Source organism: Gymnodraco acuticeps, unplaced genomic scaffold (genome assembly GCF_902827175.1).
Source record: "Gymnodraco acuticeps unplaced genomic scaffold, fGymAcu1.1, whole genome shotgun sequence".
Taxonomy (NCBI): Eukaryota; Metazoa; Chordata; class Actinopteri; order Perciformes; family Bathydraconidae; genus Gymnodraco; species Gymnodraco acuticeps.
This window is the reverse complement of record NW_022990990.1, coordinates 959,680-975,638: the sequence shown is the minus strand read 5'-3', so window position 1 is coordinate 975,638 and position 15,959 is coordinate 959,680. Positions and strand designations below refer to the sequence as shown.

The following is a 15,959-nucleotide window of genomic DNA, read 5'->3' as shown; positions in this document are numbered from 1 at the left end:
ATCAGGACAGAGCTGCCATCCACCTGGACCCCCGTGGTGCTGGAGAAGGACTCCTAACCCCAGCGGATCATTAGGACAGAGCTGCCATCCACCTGGACACCCCGAGGTGCTGGAGAAGGACTCCTAACCCCAGCGGATCATCAGGACAGAGCTGCCATCCACCTGGACACCCCGAGGTGCTGGAGAAGGACTCCTAACCCCAGCGGATCATCAGGACAGAGCTGCCATCCACCTGGACCCCCGTGGTGCTGGAGAAGGACTCCTAACCCCAGCGGATCATCAGGACAGAGCTGCCATCCACCTGGACCCCCGTGGTGCTGGAGAAGGACTCCTAACCCCAGCGGATCATCAGGACAGAGCTGCCATCCACCTGGACACCCCGAGGTGCTGGAGAAGGACTCCTAACCCCAGCGGATCATCAGGACAGAGCTGCCATCCACCTGGACACCCCGAGGTGCTGGAGAAGGACTCCTAACCCCAGCGGATCATCAGGACAGAGCTGCCATCCACCTGGACACCCCGAGGTGCTGGAGAAGGACTCCTAACCCCAGCGGATCATCAGGACAGAGCTGCCATCCACCTGGACCCCCGTGGTGCTGGAGAAGGACTCCTAACCCCAGCGGATCATCAGGACAGAGCTGCCATCCACCTGGACCCCCAAGGTGCTGGAGAAGGACTCCTAACCCCAGCGGATCATCAGGACAGAGCTGCCATCCACCTGGACCCCCGTGGTGCTGGAGAAGGACTCCTAACCCCAGCGGATCATCAGGACAGAGCTGCCATCCACCTGGACACCCGGTGCTGGAGAAGGACTCCTAACCCCAGCGGATCATCAGGACAGAGCTGCCATCCACCTGGACCCCCGTGGTGCTGGAGAAGGACTCCTAACCCCAGCGGATCATCAGGACAGAGCTGCCATCCACCTGGACCCCCGTGGTGCTGGAGAAGGACTCCTAACCCCAGCGGATCATCAGGACAGAGCTGCCATCCACCTGGACACCCCGAGGTGCTGGAGAAAGCAAAACGGCGATCAGGAACATCCTCCACCCAGACCTCTGCTTACTGCCGTCCTACAGACTTGTGTCTTAGATTCAGAGTTTGATTTTGTATGTGTCCTTTCTTTTAATAGATATCTAACGATTATAGCTTGAGTCTGTCTGATTCCCCAAACAGCTGCTTCTATATACTTGCTGCACATATAATACAAATAAACAACTCCATAAACACACTTTTGCTGATATTTGTGTTACTGCCGGTGATGTTAAATAACATGACTGATTTCCTCTGTCTCAATGATGAAAGTTATAATAATAGAAGACATGAAGCTGCAGAGAGAGGATGGATATATTCTTACCTCTACTTTGTGATAAGATGAAAATACAAAATTAAATTAAAATAGTAATTGTTAAACACATTGTTTATTTCATTTACTGAGGTTTTAACCATTATTTACAACATGTGTACATAAGCAGTGGAATAATAGGGTATCTCTAGGTCATTAAACTGTCTTAAGTTCAGTTTAATTTTATTAATACAAAAAAAGGTCATAGAAAATGTTTAATTGTGTATTTCAGCAGAGCGGGGGGGGGGGGGGGGGTTCACGGTGCTGCTGGACCTGGAGGTGCTGACCTGGTGTCAGTGGGACATCATCTGGGCAGGTTTAGGGGAAGATGGAGAATATAAACTGTTATAATCACAGCTATTAAGATTAGAACACTAATATTGTTAAGAATCAATCTATACAACATGCTTTTGTTCATTTAAAAAAACATTGTTTTATTAGTACAGAAAAATTAAGGCTTATTTAAAATATGAAATAATACAATTAAATTACATCAGCTATACATACTTGTTAACTTACTAATGTAACATTACTGGGGGCTAAAGGAACAGCTTAATCTTAATTACCTGGCCATGGTCCTCTTTATTTCATCGCCGTCTGTGATCTCCAAAAAATGGTTAAAGTAAAAAAGTAAAGTTTTTGGATCCTTTTCAGCAGAGTTAGCTTGTAAGCTAATTTGCTAGCAGGCTGCTGGAGCAGCGCAACCGAACAGCGCGTATCACGTGCCGTAAATACAAAGCGCTCCGTAGGCTAGACCGTCTCATTTCGTAGGCCGCTCAGTCCAGCCTACGTGGGCTGGGTCCTCTGAAGGGTGCAGACCCTGAATTGAGACACGGCCTATTATTGCGATTATTTTGACTGATACTCTAATTGCGATATCATTCCCAATATTAGAGGGGTCTTTTTTGAGAGACGAACTCCCTCTGGAGAGAACTTTCGGATGTTAGCCTTTGCAGATCATTTACATGCACTAAAACCTATAACACACTGCAGGAAAGGGGAAAACACAAAAAGCCTAATAGTGCCCCTTAAAGGAACACTCCTACTTAAGCATACAATCTCACATTATACAATACCCTTTGGAAGGACAATCAAACTGACTTGTTTGACAACCAATTTGTCTCCATTGTTTAGCTGATGCCTCTTCAACCACACAGGGTCTGTCACTCAGTACCACAGCTCAGAAATGATCAAGAGTAATGAGGCTGGAGTCATCCAAATCTCCACAGCAGCAGTTTTTAGGATGGAGTAAGGTGCTGTTAACAGATAAACCCCACACACACACACACACACACGCGCGCACACACACGCGCGCGCGCGCACACACACACACACACACACACACACACATACACACACACACACACACACACACACACACACACACACACACACACACACACACACACTACTGCTTTAATCTGGTTTTCCATCCGTGAACAAGATTATTGACAGGAGAAGAAGTGCAGACCACCTAAAGTTCAGCTGCAGTTTAAAAGCCTCTTAAGGCTGAGTGGAGCGAGTTATATTTTAGCAGTATTATGGCTAGTACATGCATACTGTACTTATCAGATTAAAAAGTCCCAAGATGCAACTATAAGGCATGTCTCTAGGAAGAGCTGAAGAGCCTTTAATATCAAATGTGAGCTCTTTAACTTCTCCATCATAGTTGTTATATAAAAAGCTTTCGTGTGGTGGATCAAAACACTGCAAATCTAAAAGCAGATGATCTTCAAGTCTCTACAGGCCGCTGTTAATTATTATCATAACATATCAAAAGATTAGTAAAATCCAGTCAGAAAAAATGTGTTATTCCAAAATCTTTATCATGCATTTCAAAAAGAAAATCATCACATAAACCTAAAAAATGCACATGACACCTCGGTGCATATTAAACCAAATATTCCTTCATCAGATCTTTTAAGAACTATTTCTTGTATAACACAGTTTGAGCTTCTTATTAAAAGCATAATCCTTTCAGAACATCGTATTATATAATGCTCCCCCCTTTTTATGAAACAAAGTAAACCCTAAATGTTATGGAGGAAAACCATTTGAATACCACTGATTTTCAAAACAATTGACAACGGAGAAATTGTAAAACAATAGTTAACGGACCACACAGGGCTTGAAGATTCAGCCTTATAAAATATACAAATAAGACAATGTGTTATACAGTTATATGTCTAAACCTGTGTGTTGTGCTTAAAATGATTTAATTTGTGTTAAATATCTCATGTTTACATATAGTTGGCCTGTAAAACTGATGAAACAATCTCATGTGGTGCGCTTATTGTCATGGGACAGAAAGCTTGAATCAATGTAGCCACGCTTCTGTTTGTGTCTTCTACATTTTCAATGGAGCTTGTTTTGAGTCTTGGTGGTGGGCTTATTTGATCTACAGCTTTGGGGGAGCAGCTGTTGATGCTGTTTTGTTGTGGGGCAGATTTGTACTTGCGTCTTTAATTATTACCAAGTATTATGAACCTAAAGAGTCACTACACACTGTCTTGTTTTCATGGTATCGGGTGTCGACGCTGCTTTAATCTGCTGTGTCGGCTATATTTGTTATGTGACCTTTTAAATGGTCTATTGTGTTACATAGGAGCTTACATCAGTGAGGGGTTGTTATTTTGGAATAAAGCTATTGGGTATAATTACTCATCAAAGGCTCATACTAGTGACTGTACTACAAATATATCAATTATTTTGTAATGCCCTTTAGATACAAATATTCTTATCGAATGATATGATTAAATCCCTAATAGGTGTGAGACCTCCTTTCTGCCATCAACCTTTGTATATGGTGGGCATGAGGATCAATAGCAAGCAATAATAGATTTTACTAGTATGTATTTAATTCAACCAGAGAAGGAGAAGATATTAAATTGGGTATTCTTGTCTAAAAAAAGAGCTGCAACAATTAGAAAATAAATTGGAGTGTTTTATTTTATGATTTGGATAATCAATTCATTATCTTTCATTTTTTTAAGCCTTATGTCTAACCACAACCAATAAATGTTTACCTTAATAAAATAGCCAACATTTTAATTCAAGCAGGAACAGTTTGACCAAAGAATATGCACGTCATCAACAAGATTATGGATATCATCAAACATCTCAGTATTAGATACAAGACCTGGTACCAATACAAGTATTGTCTCTGATGGTGCACAGCCCTACTGTACTCACATCAGATAGGATATCCAACATTCAAAACAAAATAAAGGAAAGAAAAACCGTCAATCAGAACATGATTAGACTCGCAGGGAGTGGTAACCATCGGAATGCTCGTAGTTTATCATAATCCCAAGATAACTTTTAAAAACCTTTGTAGTTGTCTCAGTTTGACCCAGCTAGAAACAGATCGCTGTATTATCATGTGTTTGTTAGGAAGCCATTATTGTGTTTACTTGAGCCATTTCTCTCGCATCATTTAGCTTTAAACATTGGTTGTCTTCAACAATTAGTGACATGAAGGCAGACAGACAGTGACTGCAGCGCCTGATGAGCTGTAGTCTATTCAGCCTCAGGAAACGTGTGTGTGTGTGTGTGTGTGTGTGTGTGTGTGTGTGTGTGTGTGTGTGTGTGTGTGTGTGTGTGTGTGCGTGCGTGCGTGTGTGTGTGTGTGTGTGTGTGTGTGTGTGTGTGTGTGTGTGTGTGTGTGTACACCTATCTGGTTATCTTTTGAAAACATTTGTTCACTCATTTGTGGTGCTGCTAAAAACAGCAGCATGCACACAGCAACTACACTTCACTTCATGCTGTTTTTGCCTCGGAGAGTAGAGATAGGATGAAAGCTTCGATTCTCTATTCTCGTCATGAGATGTAAGCATTCATGTCTCCATTCTGAGAAGCTCCTCTCTGCCTGTTCAAGGAAACCTGTCCCGAAAGGATGCTCAATTCAAAGAGCGTCTTCATGTGTCACTGAGTTTGGATACAGTAGGAACTTCAGTGATGTAAAGATAGAGATTGTTCTAGTAGTGTAAAAACCTACATTTCAGCAACCCATGAAAGCATCCTTTTGTTTTTTAGCAGCAAATAAGGGTCTCTTAGTCTTGATCTGAGTTTATTTAGAAGAACAGTTTCAGGGAGTATGATTACGTTATGTTAAATCAGATGATCCATGTCATGCTCTAATAATGAGCACATTGTATTTGGTTTGTTTAAACCTGAACAGCAATGTAAACATGTGGGCCTTAAAAAAACTACAAACTGTTTTGTTGTCTTTGTTTACAGATGAAACACATTTTGTGAGGTGTTGGTACAGTAGGTGTATTTTTGACCTTGAGGGAGAGCAAGGCAACCTTTGTTCCTGCTTCCTGTCTTTAAGCTAAGCTAAGCTCATAACATCCGACTCAAACTCCTTACTTAGCATGCTGATATGTTCTTCTTCTTTCGTGTAACGTCAGAGGTCCAACTCGGTGTCGTGTAGCCATGCCCGCATCTGGTCCTAAGTCGAAGAGGCTGGCTTCCGAGGGTGGTCTATATAAAGGGCAGGTGGTTTATTATATGTTATCTAACTCTTGGTAAGAAAGTACACATTTCCCTAAACTTAAAAAAATCCCCTTAAGGACAACTTAGTATGTATGGCAAAGTGTTTGTGGAGTAACATTGCTGTGAATGTTTGACATGTTATTCTAAAGCAGTGTACCGGCTAGGATAATTGATACTTATAGTACTGAAATATGTAACACTTTGTTTTGGATTTATAAAACCCTTTCATGGTTTGATGGCACATTATGCTGATGTTTACCAACCTGGACGGTAACACATGAACATTTAATGATGCTTTTTGGTTTACACAAGGGGAAAATACAATGCAGTTCATGCGTAGAAAAAACACACTGAAATAAATGTGCCCCCATATCTGTATCTGTTTGAGGCTCTGTAATTTTGGGTAAACAACATAATTAACAAATGGTTAAGCAAATAAATGGATATATCTCGCAGAAGGACGCCCTCTTCTATTGCAACTCCACTTTGTGATTAAATGTCAAAATGTGAGTTGTTTCTTTATATAAACATCTTAGTGCAGCTCGATATTCCTCTCATCTTCCCTCGGCTCATGTTTTTCTTAATTCCTCATTGCGTAAACGATCATTTTGTGATCTCTGCTATGCTGATTTTCGTGTACTGGAAAGGTGACATAAGCAGCTTTATGTGCCTGCTTGTCGTGTTGCTTTGACTGCTGGGAGACGGCTTGCTAAGAGCCAGCAGCGTCATCTCCGCTTTATGTTGTTTAAGGAGCAGACGCCAACCTCAGCTCAGATGTGCCGGCCAGGACGTTAGCGAGAGCTCGTCAGCTCTTATCGCAGATGTGCCAGTTGTGTTTTTCAGGGTAGAGCAACAGGCATCTCTGACACAGTTTAACGTCACCTACCTTTCTGCTCTCTCTCTGCATTCAGCTGCACAAAATGTGACACATTTTCGTTATGTAAAAGGCTTCCTCTGAGCCTTTCTGCTGCGCTGTCAAATCTCGTTTTGCTGTAGCACTTAACCTATGCTGATCCTCTGCCCATTTGGCACTTTCAGGCGACTCAAGCAAACAGATTTAAATTCCGTTAGATGCTGGTTCCCTATGCAAATGTGGAAATTCAGTGAATACAAACTTGATGCGATCTGCGGTTGTTTCCAATCATCCCTGAGTGCTGGTTGTTGTTATGGAAAGTCTCGAGTCATGGGGCTCGGCTGTAGTTGGAAAATGTACCGACGATTAATAAACCTGTGAAAAGATTTTCTCTGAAGACGCTCTGAGCGCTGACTTTTACAAACATTTTATTTTTATTTCCTCCCAGGTTGAGCATTAACTTAAGGGCCTTTATAGTGTCTACCCTTATTTTATTTATTTTTAACATTATTGGATATATGTTAATACTATTGAGTAAGAAACACAACTAAACGCTTTATTCCCATAATGATGTCATCTAAACAAATACATTCATTAGTTGACCAGCAGAATGTGTATCGGCTGCTTTTTTGATTCATTGCCATTCCCAGGTTGCAACGTTTCAAATATGAATATTATACACACTTTACATGTTTTGAAGTATATGAAAATACTTTAGTTTTGGACTGTTGAATTTGATGACGTCATCTTAAAATGCTATCTACGAGACTTAATACCAGACTAATCTAATGATGTGTGTCTAGCCAACTCAACCAAGCTGTCTGTAAGTTCAGCGTCCATCCACTAATACATAGCTGCTCAGAAAAATAGTTTGGATCTTTGATGAGTTTAGCTTTCAGTACAGTACACAGCAATGATCAATACTGTGATATCACAATGGCAACATCAGTCAAAATCATCTTTATTAGTTATTGTTCCCAAATCGTGCAGCACTAATGCAAAGCATCATGTTTTCCAGACTCACCCAGCCTCTCTAGGAAAACAGGCAGAAACACTTTTGGGGTGTTTGTGAATGTTACTTTTGGAGGATAGTGCAGAGTTGTTTATTTGTACTCTACAGAGATCAAGTCTGCCAGAGTCTCCTGTGAAATGAGTGTGTGCGCTCTCCCCCTGGTGTATTCAAGAGATAGAGTTTGGCCAGCTCTCCTCCCCGTGTCCAGCTTTATCGGCCAAGCAGAGCGCAGCACGGTGTGTATCTGTGTGTGCTCACCTTTTGTTCAAGTATTTCGCAGAGGCAGTTTATTCCTCTATCGCCCACTTTCTGGCAAGTCGGTTCCATATTGGAGAGTTTCAGTATGTTATGATAATGTGGGAGCTGTTGCACCACATCTGCCAGGTGCAGAACATGTGTTCTGTGTTCTGCCAGTCAGCAAATGCAGCAAACTGTCTTTATAGATAGATAGATTCAACTTATTGTCATTACGCAGTACAGGTACCGTGTAACGAAACGGTTTCTCTGCATTTGACCCATCCTAGTGTTAGGAGCAGTGGGCTGCCATTATGTACGGCGCCCGGGGAGCAGTGTAGGGAACGGTGCCTTGCTCAGGGACACCTCGGTAGCACTTGGTCTTTCCGGGACTTGAACTGGTGTGTCAAATACTTTCACACAGATCTTTTTCACTCTCTTCCTTTGCCTTGTTTGAGTGTTATAGACATATTAATGTGGATTTGAGTGTCTATAAAAGGTCAACTGAGGATTTGAATCTTAATGTGATCACAAACCTGCATTCCCCCCCCCCCCATGGGGTCATAAGTTCTCTGGTTGAAGCCGGCCATATTGAACGAATGCCAGATAATATTGTGCTCGTTACATGAGCAATTTTACATAGTCGTCTCATTAATCTGTTAGCTGTGGGCAGCACACACCATCTGGAACCTTGGCCCACTCCCACAGTCTCACGGAGACCGAAAAACAAAGCATGTACTCTTCATGTTTTACACATGACTGTCTGATAATGAAGAGCAAAGGGATTTTTTGATAACCGTCATTTTCTGTCAGCGTTCTTCTCCACGTGTTCCTCCTCCTTCACTATTCTTTCCTCATTGTCTTGTCCTCGGTTAAGTCCTTCGCCTCCATCTCTGCCAGCAGTAGGAATCACATTGAGCTGCTGGAGCTTTGTGGAGCCTAAATACAGCATCTCTCTCCACTCCTAGTCTAATCTTCCAGAAATAATGTCTTATAATACCTCCCACTCACGTCCCGCAGTGGTCTGCTCTTTACAAACAATAACATGTTTTGTCAGTTTTGACCAGGATGCACCAAATAGCCGATTGGCAGTAAATCTTCAGACGGCCGATGTGCCGCAGCGTCAGTGTTTTCTGCTCTAATCTCAGAACACAGCCGGCTCCTGTTGCTGCAGATTGTAACTGTAGATTGTGAGCCTTTTCATCCAGAGGTTTATCGCTCAGGACAAATGCTTGTTCAGCCTTTCAGTGGAAATGTCAGCCCACTGTATTTGAATAGACCCTCAGCCAGTCTCTCATCCTTACCTTCACACATTTGTTTTAGACAGTGATTGGTTGGTTTGTAATCAAATGACCTTTGGTGATAATCTGACACTGACTCCAGTGTTGTTGTACAGTAAACTCTGCAGTTCATTTCTGTGGAAAATACTTGAATGTACTTGCTGCTGTATTTGTGAGACAGCATGAACCTTTAGCAGTTATCGACTTATCATATTTCATTCCTTTTCTTACCAGATATTTAGGTTTAGCTTGCAATTTAAGAATGACCTCAAATCAAAGATTCTGATTTTACACCCAGAAATACTATAGGCTAGTACGTGGCAGGCTAATTCAGGTTCAGAGCCCGTGGCTGTGATATGACTTTCTGATAAGTATGTATTTGACATAGTTAGGCTGTTCTTATGATCTGCTGCCACTGATGTTTCTCATTTTAACTTTCAAAGATTATGGGTAACAATAAACCTGAAATCACTACCTGACTGTCGGGCAGAAAGTGATTATCAATTATTCATTATCACGACGAGTTACCAGAGCTCAGTGACGTCTTTAAAATGTGCTTATTTGTCTGACAAACATTCCAAACCTTAAATATATTCAGTTTACAAATATATAAAACAGAAAAGCTACAAATAGTCACAATTAAGAATCTTTAGCCAGCAAATGTTTGGCATTTGTGGTTAACGACTTAAATCATTAATTGAATGTCAAAACTGCCTTTTAATTTTCTCAGTGCACATCAAATATAACTAATACAATTTAGGTTGCAATAATATATTTTGAATTTAAAGAGAGAACTGTATGTTATGAAATGATTTGGTATCACTTGTTGCAGCTACATCATACAAACATCTCCACCATGAGACACTTACCGTTGCCCCTGTAGACCCTTTCAGAGTAGTGACAGTGAACTGTGTTTATTTTCTGGCTGCGAGTTCTGTCAGTGAAATCCAGGCGGGCCGTGTGGCGGGCCAGCCAGAGGGGCTCCAGATCCAAACCCCGCCAGACTCTTTGTGTTCAGAGAAATCTCTCATTACTGAGCTTTATGGGAAAGAGATAGCTAACATGCTAAGAGTGTCAAGGGTGGCATTTTTAGTTAGAATAATATTATATTTTTGCTGAATTTGTCTGAAATTAAAAGCTCAATGTGGCCTGGGGTCTTACCCACATTGTCATCATGTATTCCCCCCCCAAGTCCAGTCAAATAACATGTACCTTTGCATTAAATGTGTTAATACATTAGCATAAGTCTTTCAATCATCAGATGGCTGCTGGCATTGGTTTGCTGCCTATCTATTGTTGCAGTGTAAATGTGTATTTTGTTATTTTAACATTACATAGATGATTATGAGGGCTGCTTTGATGGATTTAGGTCACCATGGTAACATAGCAACTGCTCCATCTTTACTGCATGTATTCATGTCAATCGGTTGATTAAGTGGGCTAAGACCTCTCTCAGAGTCGATGTATCTCTGAGCTGTCTATATGTGATGTGTTGCTGTATTTAGTCACACAACAATAGCTGTGAGCATCAACAAAGCTTTACTAATGATCTGGTCGTCACCAATAATCAGTTCTAAGGTCTTTGGAGGATTATTGATTTTTTGGAAATGATTACAGGGAGGGATATTTAGTTTCAATTGTAATTCCTTTTGTGGCTGAAGTATCACAGAGTTGTATGAATATTCAACACTAAATCACTTGTTCGCATTTTGGATCAAGCAACATTACGAAGAGTACAATTAAACTCGAGCAACATTATCTAAACAGAGTGCCACTTACAATGCAATTTATACCCTAGGTGTTTCACAACAATTAACACTCTTTATACGTCACTAATTACGGGGGGGGGAAGTGTCATCCATCACAGCCTGCTACTACATTCAGCATGAGGTAAATGACACTCACATCACTATTCTCTGTAAGTTAGTTTGATTTGAACTGGCTTCGATTAAGTTAGTTACATAATATCAGCCATTTAATACATTTGATGAGATAAGCAGACAAGACAAGCAATCAGGCAGGTTCAAAACAAACTCAGGTTGAAAGTGAACAGAAACACTTTAATCAATCATGTTGTAAACATCCTGGTCCAACCTTGATCTTCTGTAGTTGAACCCAGATTGTGTGTTCAATAGAGGATTAGTTCCTAGATTTCAAATGCTAATTAAGAAGTATGCACTGATCCAACTTTACCCTACATATACCAATGTTTAACTATTTAAATGAATTAGGGCTGTGTATTGCCAAGAATCTGGGGATACATATATTTGTCAGTATTGATGCATCTCTAAATGTTGTTCCCAGATTTTCTGCATTTACCTTTTTTATAATGGCCAAAAGAACAAAAACAGGACAAGAAGTAGTACACTGTAGTTATCTTTTAGTAGTTGTAGTTATTAAATGTGCTCAAATACTTTAACAATGGAAGTGAAACTGTAGAATACCCCTTCATGTAGTGAAAGCAATAACTTATGACACCTTATGCAAGGATGACTTATGGTTGTTACAAGTCATATTTTATTCCATGTGCTTTACAAGGATATAAATAATGGCCAAAATTACAAAAATCAGTGTGCTGGAAGCCCAAGCATATGTACATAAGTTGGTCAGCAGTGATGTAACCAAATAACCCATTTTCGCTCAAAATACACTTGACCTCCTCTTCTTATATTCTAGTTCCCAACCTTTATTGTGGTACCTTGTTTCCAGTGCCATGTACTCCCCATTCTTTATTCATTTCTCTTTTACATTACATGTATGAACAATGAGTTGGCAAAATATCTATGTACATCTTATAATTGGATAATGTCTCATCCAAATAAAACAGTAATACTGCGTTTAAAATAGTACATCTGCTAGATAAGTAGAGCCCCATGAGAAATGAGGGTTGACCTGACAAGAGTTAGCTAGCCACCTGCAACATTCACTCTGTGTACAATATGATCATATAGTTTCAGATTTTTAAAGGATGGCCATCATTCTCAAGCCCAAAGTTTCATCTCATAGAAAAATAATGTAACATTAAGACAACAGTAGACAAGAATTGCACAAGAATAATCATAATCATCATGGTAATATAATACTCTCATATTAAACATTAAAATGTCGGGCAATACAAATAGAATACTTTTTTTTTTTTTAAACGCTAGATGCTGTTTTGTTCACATAGGTTAAATATCCGTTATAGGACAAACCTGTTGCATCTCTAGCGTGTTGCAGCTAGTCCAATCACATTTACACAATTGTGCATATATCTCTGTATTATTTTCTGACTTTAAAGAAAATAAAAAGACCAAAAGAGCCAGCCAGACGTCCTCAAACCCATGCCCATTCTTACACTGACACATGCCCAGTGGTGCCTTTAGCGAGTCCATTGTCTGTTAGCAACAGTTGCCCTGTAAACATACTTAGTTTCTATGGAGACGCTGTGACCGCCGAAAAGTTCACAGGTCACGCGTCCAAGGCGAGCGCATTAAACATCCCGCTGAAGAAAGTTGAGGCGGCTTTCAAATAAGTGTACATTCAGAGCAGACCGTCGTCTGTTAGTGTGTAAATGTCTGTCTTATGTTTACTGTGTCAAGCATCATGTGGAGGAATGTTGTAGTCAACCTTAAACACTGTGGAGTAGCATCCATGTTTGTAGTCCTTTGTAGTCCATTTTGCATTGTATGTGTGACAAGGTCCGTGTTTAGGGCTGGCTACATTCTTTGCATTCCACAGTAATGGACATGAGCGTCCGGCATTGCCCTGCAAATGAGATGACATCACTTATCGAGAAAGCTCTCACACCCCGCCTCTCCACCGGCCCCCCTGCTCAGCAAATCCAAAATGGCCACCATGCGTCTCACAAGCCTCATGCTAAACCTTTTACATACAAGATCCCCTCCCCCCACATAAAATATGGATTATGGCCAGGGAAAAATCCATCTGGTTAAAATGATTCTGAACAAACACACATGTGCTATAAAAGCAAAAAGAGAAGTCTAAAGTTGGTTGTTAGTATTTTCAAAAATAATCTGATATAAAGAATCAAAAAGTTGTAATACATTCTAGTAGCCTGCTGGATGAACCAGTTTGAGTCAAAGTTAGACTGTGCTACATCACCTCTCCTCTTTGATTAAAAAATGTTTAAAAGTGTCAACCCTCCTCATGTCAGCTACAACACTGTCACAGCTCTTAGCAGTATTCTGGTAACAAATCTCATTCAAGTTGTCAGGGGCAGTTGGACAAAGGGGCTGAAATGCAGAGAAAAGCGAGGGATGGAGGCAGTCAAAAGAGAAAAAAGTGGAGAGAGACGAAGCCAAACGGTTTGCACCCATCAACAGGAAGTAAGAAAAACAAGAAGCTGAAAGCAGAACAACCCACTGGTTGGACGCTGACTGATTCACAAACAAGAAGTGGAAAAACTGAGCTGACCATTCACCTACAGGTGGAGACAGAGAAGTGCACCACAGCCCTGGGTTCAAAGGTCATGCGCCAGCCCTGCAGGCAGGAGGAAGAGGCCGGGGCCACAGAGGGGGAGAGCAGAAACAAAAGAGAGAAGAAGAGACAGCGCAGCGCCAAACGTCATCATGCAGTAGACACTGGACAGGCTTGGCTAACGGGGGCGGGGCAGGATGTTTCGTTTTTTAGTTTTCAGCCGGTGAGGTGACGCAGCGTCGCTCGTGCCCAACTCCGGGGCGGGCCCCCAGTTCAGGGCAACCTCTGAAAGGCACACACACACAGGAGTGGACAAGGCGGGTGTATGTTAGAAAATAGTGGTCTCGTACTTGGTGTTGACTCCTCTCTTGGCCTCCTGACCCGGCTCCACAATCCACGGCACGTTGGCGTGGCCCTTCTGGTCCATGGACGGCTGCTCCATCTGATGCACACAGAGAAGGAAAAGGAGAGAAGTTGGAAAAAGTGCCATAGTATTTGCAACAACCTGCATATTCTAAATACTCCACCGTACTGTTGGGATACGGACAATTTATCATGACACATTTTCAATGCAAACAGCTGTTACTGTTTGAGATTCTGCACACTGAAGAGACCATATAATGAGACAATTTAATGCTAATATAGTCACCGAATTCAGATTGGGAACGGTAGAAGGGATGAAATGGAGGATGTGCTGCTTACAAAGTTATGTAATGGAGGAAAAAAACTGAAATGTGAGAGGGAGCTGAGATACAGATTACAAATGAGAAAGCAGAACAAAGATCAGACAGAAAGCTCAGTCTCAAATGAGAAATTCTTAATAATAATAATAATTGAATTACCATGTGCTTTACGTACATCCTAGCAGTTGCCTGCCGCTGCCACAGTGAAGCTATCGTGGCTTCAGCGCTAGGAAACCAACCAAACAATGTACATTGCTTTCAAAAATAACCCTCAGCAACCAATCAAGCGTGCAAGCTAGGTTTTGTACGTCTTCAGCTGATTTGGGGAGAGGGCATACTCGTATGTGAGAGCTGCACTTTTGATAGAGGAAGACTAAATGTGTCTTTAAGCAATATAGTTAATGTATATAACGTTGATATGTTATAAATGAGCATTAAAGATCTCAGAGTTCTGCATAGCACTAACAGAGCCATGTGTCTCAACACGTCTGCTACGGATACAAAACGGACACTAACTATAGTATTGATGGAGTTGCCATCCTCTCCCTCACTCACAGAGACTCGGACAACCACAGAAAGACCATATCACCTTGTTATTGGGGTTACAGGATTATGGAACAAACACACTTTTGATCTCACTGCAACTCAACACCACCACGCTTAGTGTAGAATCGTTCATAGCATCGCCAGGATTAGTCTCAAATTCATCAACCGCCTTGGGTTTTGTGCTGAGGGTTGGAATGTAAGTACTGGTAGGAATGCTGCAGGGAAATCACACTTTGGGATTTGACTCTGCAAACCTTCAAAGGACATCAACTTCAATTATCAAGCTGATGCAAAAACAAGCCATATTCTAATTGGAGTCTACTGCACTTAGCTCCACTTAACACACTGTACGCTCTGGTACTGCAGTCTTCTTCGGATGACCCTTTAAAAAGGAAACTGCCCTGTAGGAGATGTGGATGAGCAAGCAACATCCATCAGTAGGAAAAACACTCATATTAAAACAGCCCATTTAATGGAGGTTTGAACACGTATTTAAACATTGACCATCTTTAGGAAGGCAGTGTTTTCCCGTGAAGGGGTTGAATTGGTGCTTGGGGAATATAAAAACTGACTGAGGCACTATTCCAGTTCTGCTCTGTATTAGCTGATAAAGAGGGGGAGATAGTAAATAAATAATGCGAGCGACGGACAACACTCACTGCAAACAGACCACACAAGGATGCAGAGTGAGTCGACTCAAAGCGATAGAAGAGAATGGAAGCACTTACAGAAGGCGCTTTCTCCTTGACTTAAAAAAGAAATCATGTGGGAATAAAGAATAGGAGAAGGAAAAGCGTGGAGGACCTGTGACTGAGCTTTGTGAGGAAGATGGAAGAGTCGAGGGGGAGGAAGAGGAGGGTGGAGAGGAGGCCGGTGAGGGGTGTAAATGTGACCCAGTGACCAGCGGCTGACGGGGGACATGATGACCTACAGGGGCAGAGGTCATATACAAGTCAAAGTGGGCCTGCTCAGCAACACCAACACCGAAAAACAACAAAGCAGCACGGCAAAGGCACAGAGCATCTGCATGGCAACAACACTCCAAAACCATGGCAACAACATGGCAGCAAAGTAATCGTCCTGGCAACAGCGT

General features: G+C 41.6%; 1 protein-coding gene and 1 long non-coding RNA gene across 5 annotated transcripts in view; one reads left to right on the top strand and one right to left on the bottom strand.

Moving 5' to 3' along the window:
- The window catches only part of LOC117559151, a 31,282-nt gene that overhangs the window by 10,653 nt on the left and 4,670 nt on the right, over nucleotides 1-15,959 (top strand). The window lies entirely within an intron of this gene.
- The window catches only part of LOC117559146 (ankyrin repeat and sterile alpha motif domain-containing protein 1B-like), a 55,931-nt gene continuing 51,672 nt past the window's right edge, over nucleotides 11,701-15,959 (bottom strand). The window contains exons 11-12 of one of the 2 annotated variants that reach the window (XM_034235822.1): nucleotides 13,988-14,079; nucleotides 11,701-12,965 (exon numbers count right to left, since the gene is read on the bottom strand). In XM_034235822.1, coding sequence (XP_034091713.1) covers nucleotides 12,917-12,965; nucleotides 13,988-14,079 — 141 coding nt within the window. In that variant the 3' untranslated portion in view covers nucleotides 11,701-12,916. Of the gene's footprint in view, nucleotides 14,080-15,959 lie in introns of both variants that reach the window. The other variant, XM_034235821.1, reaches the window with a different exon arrangement.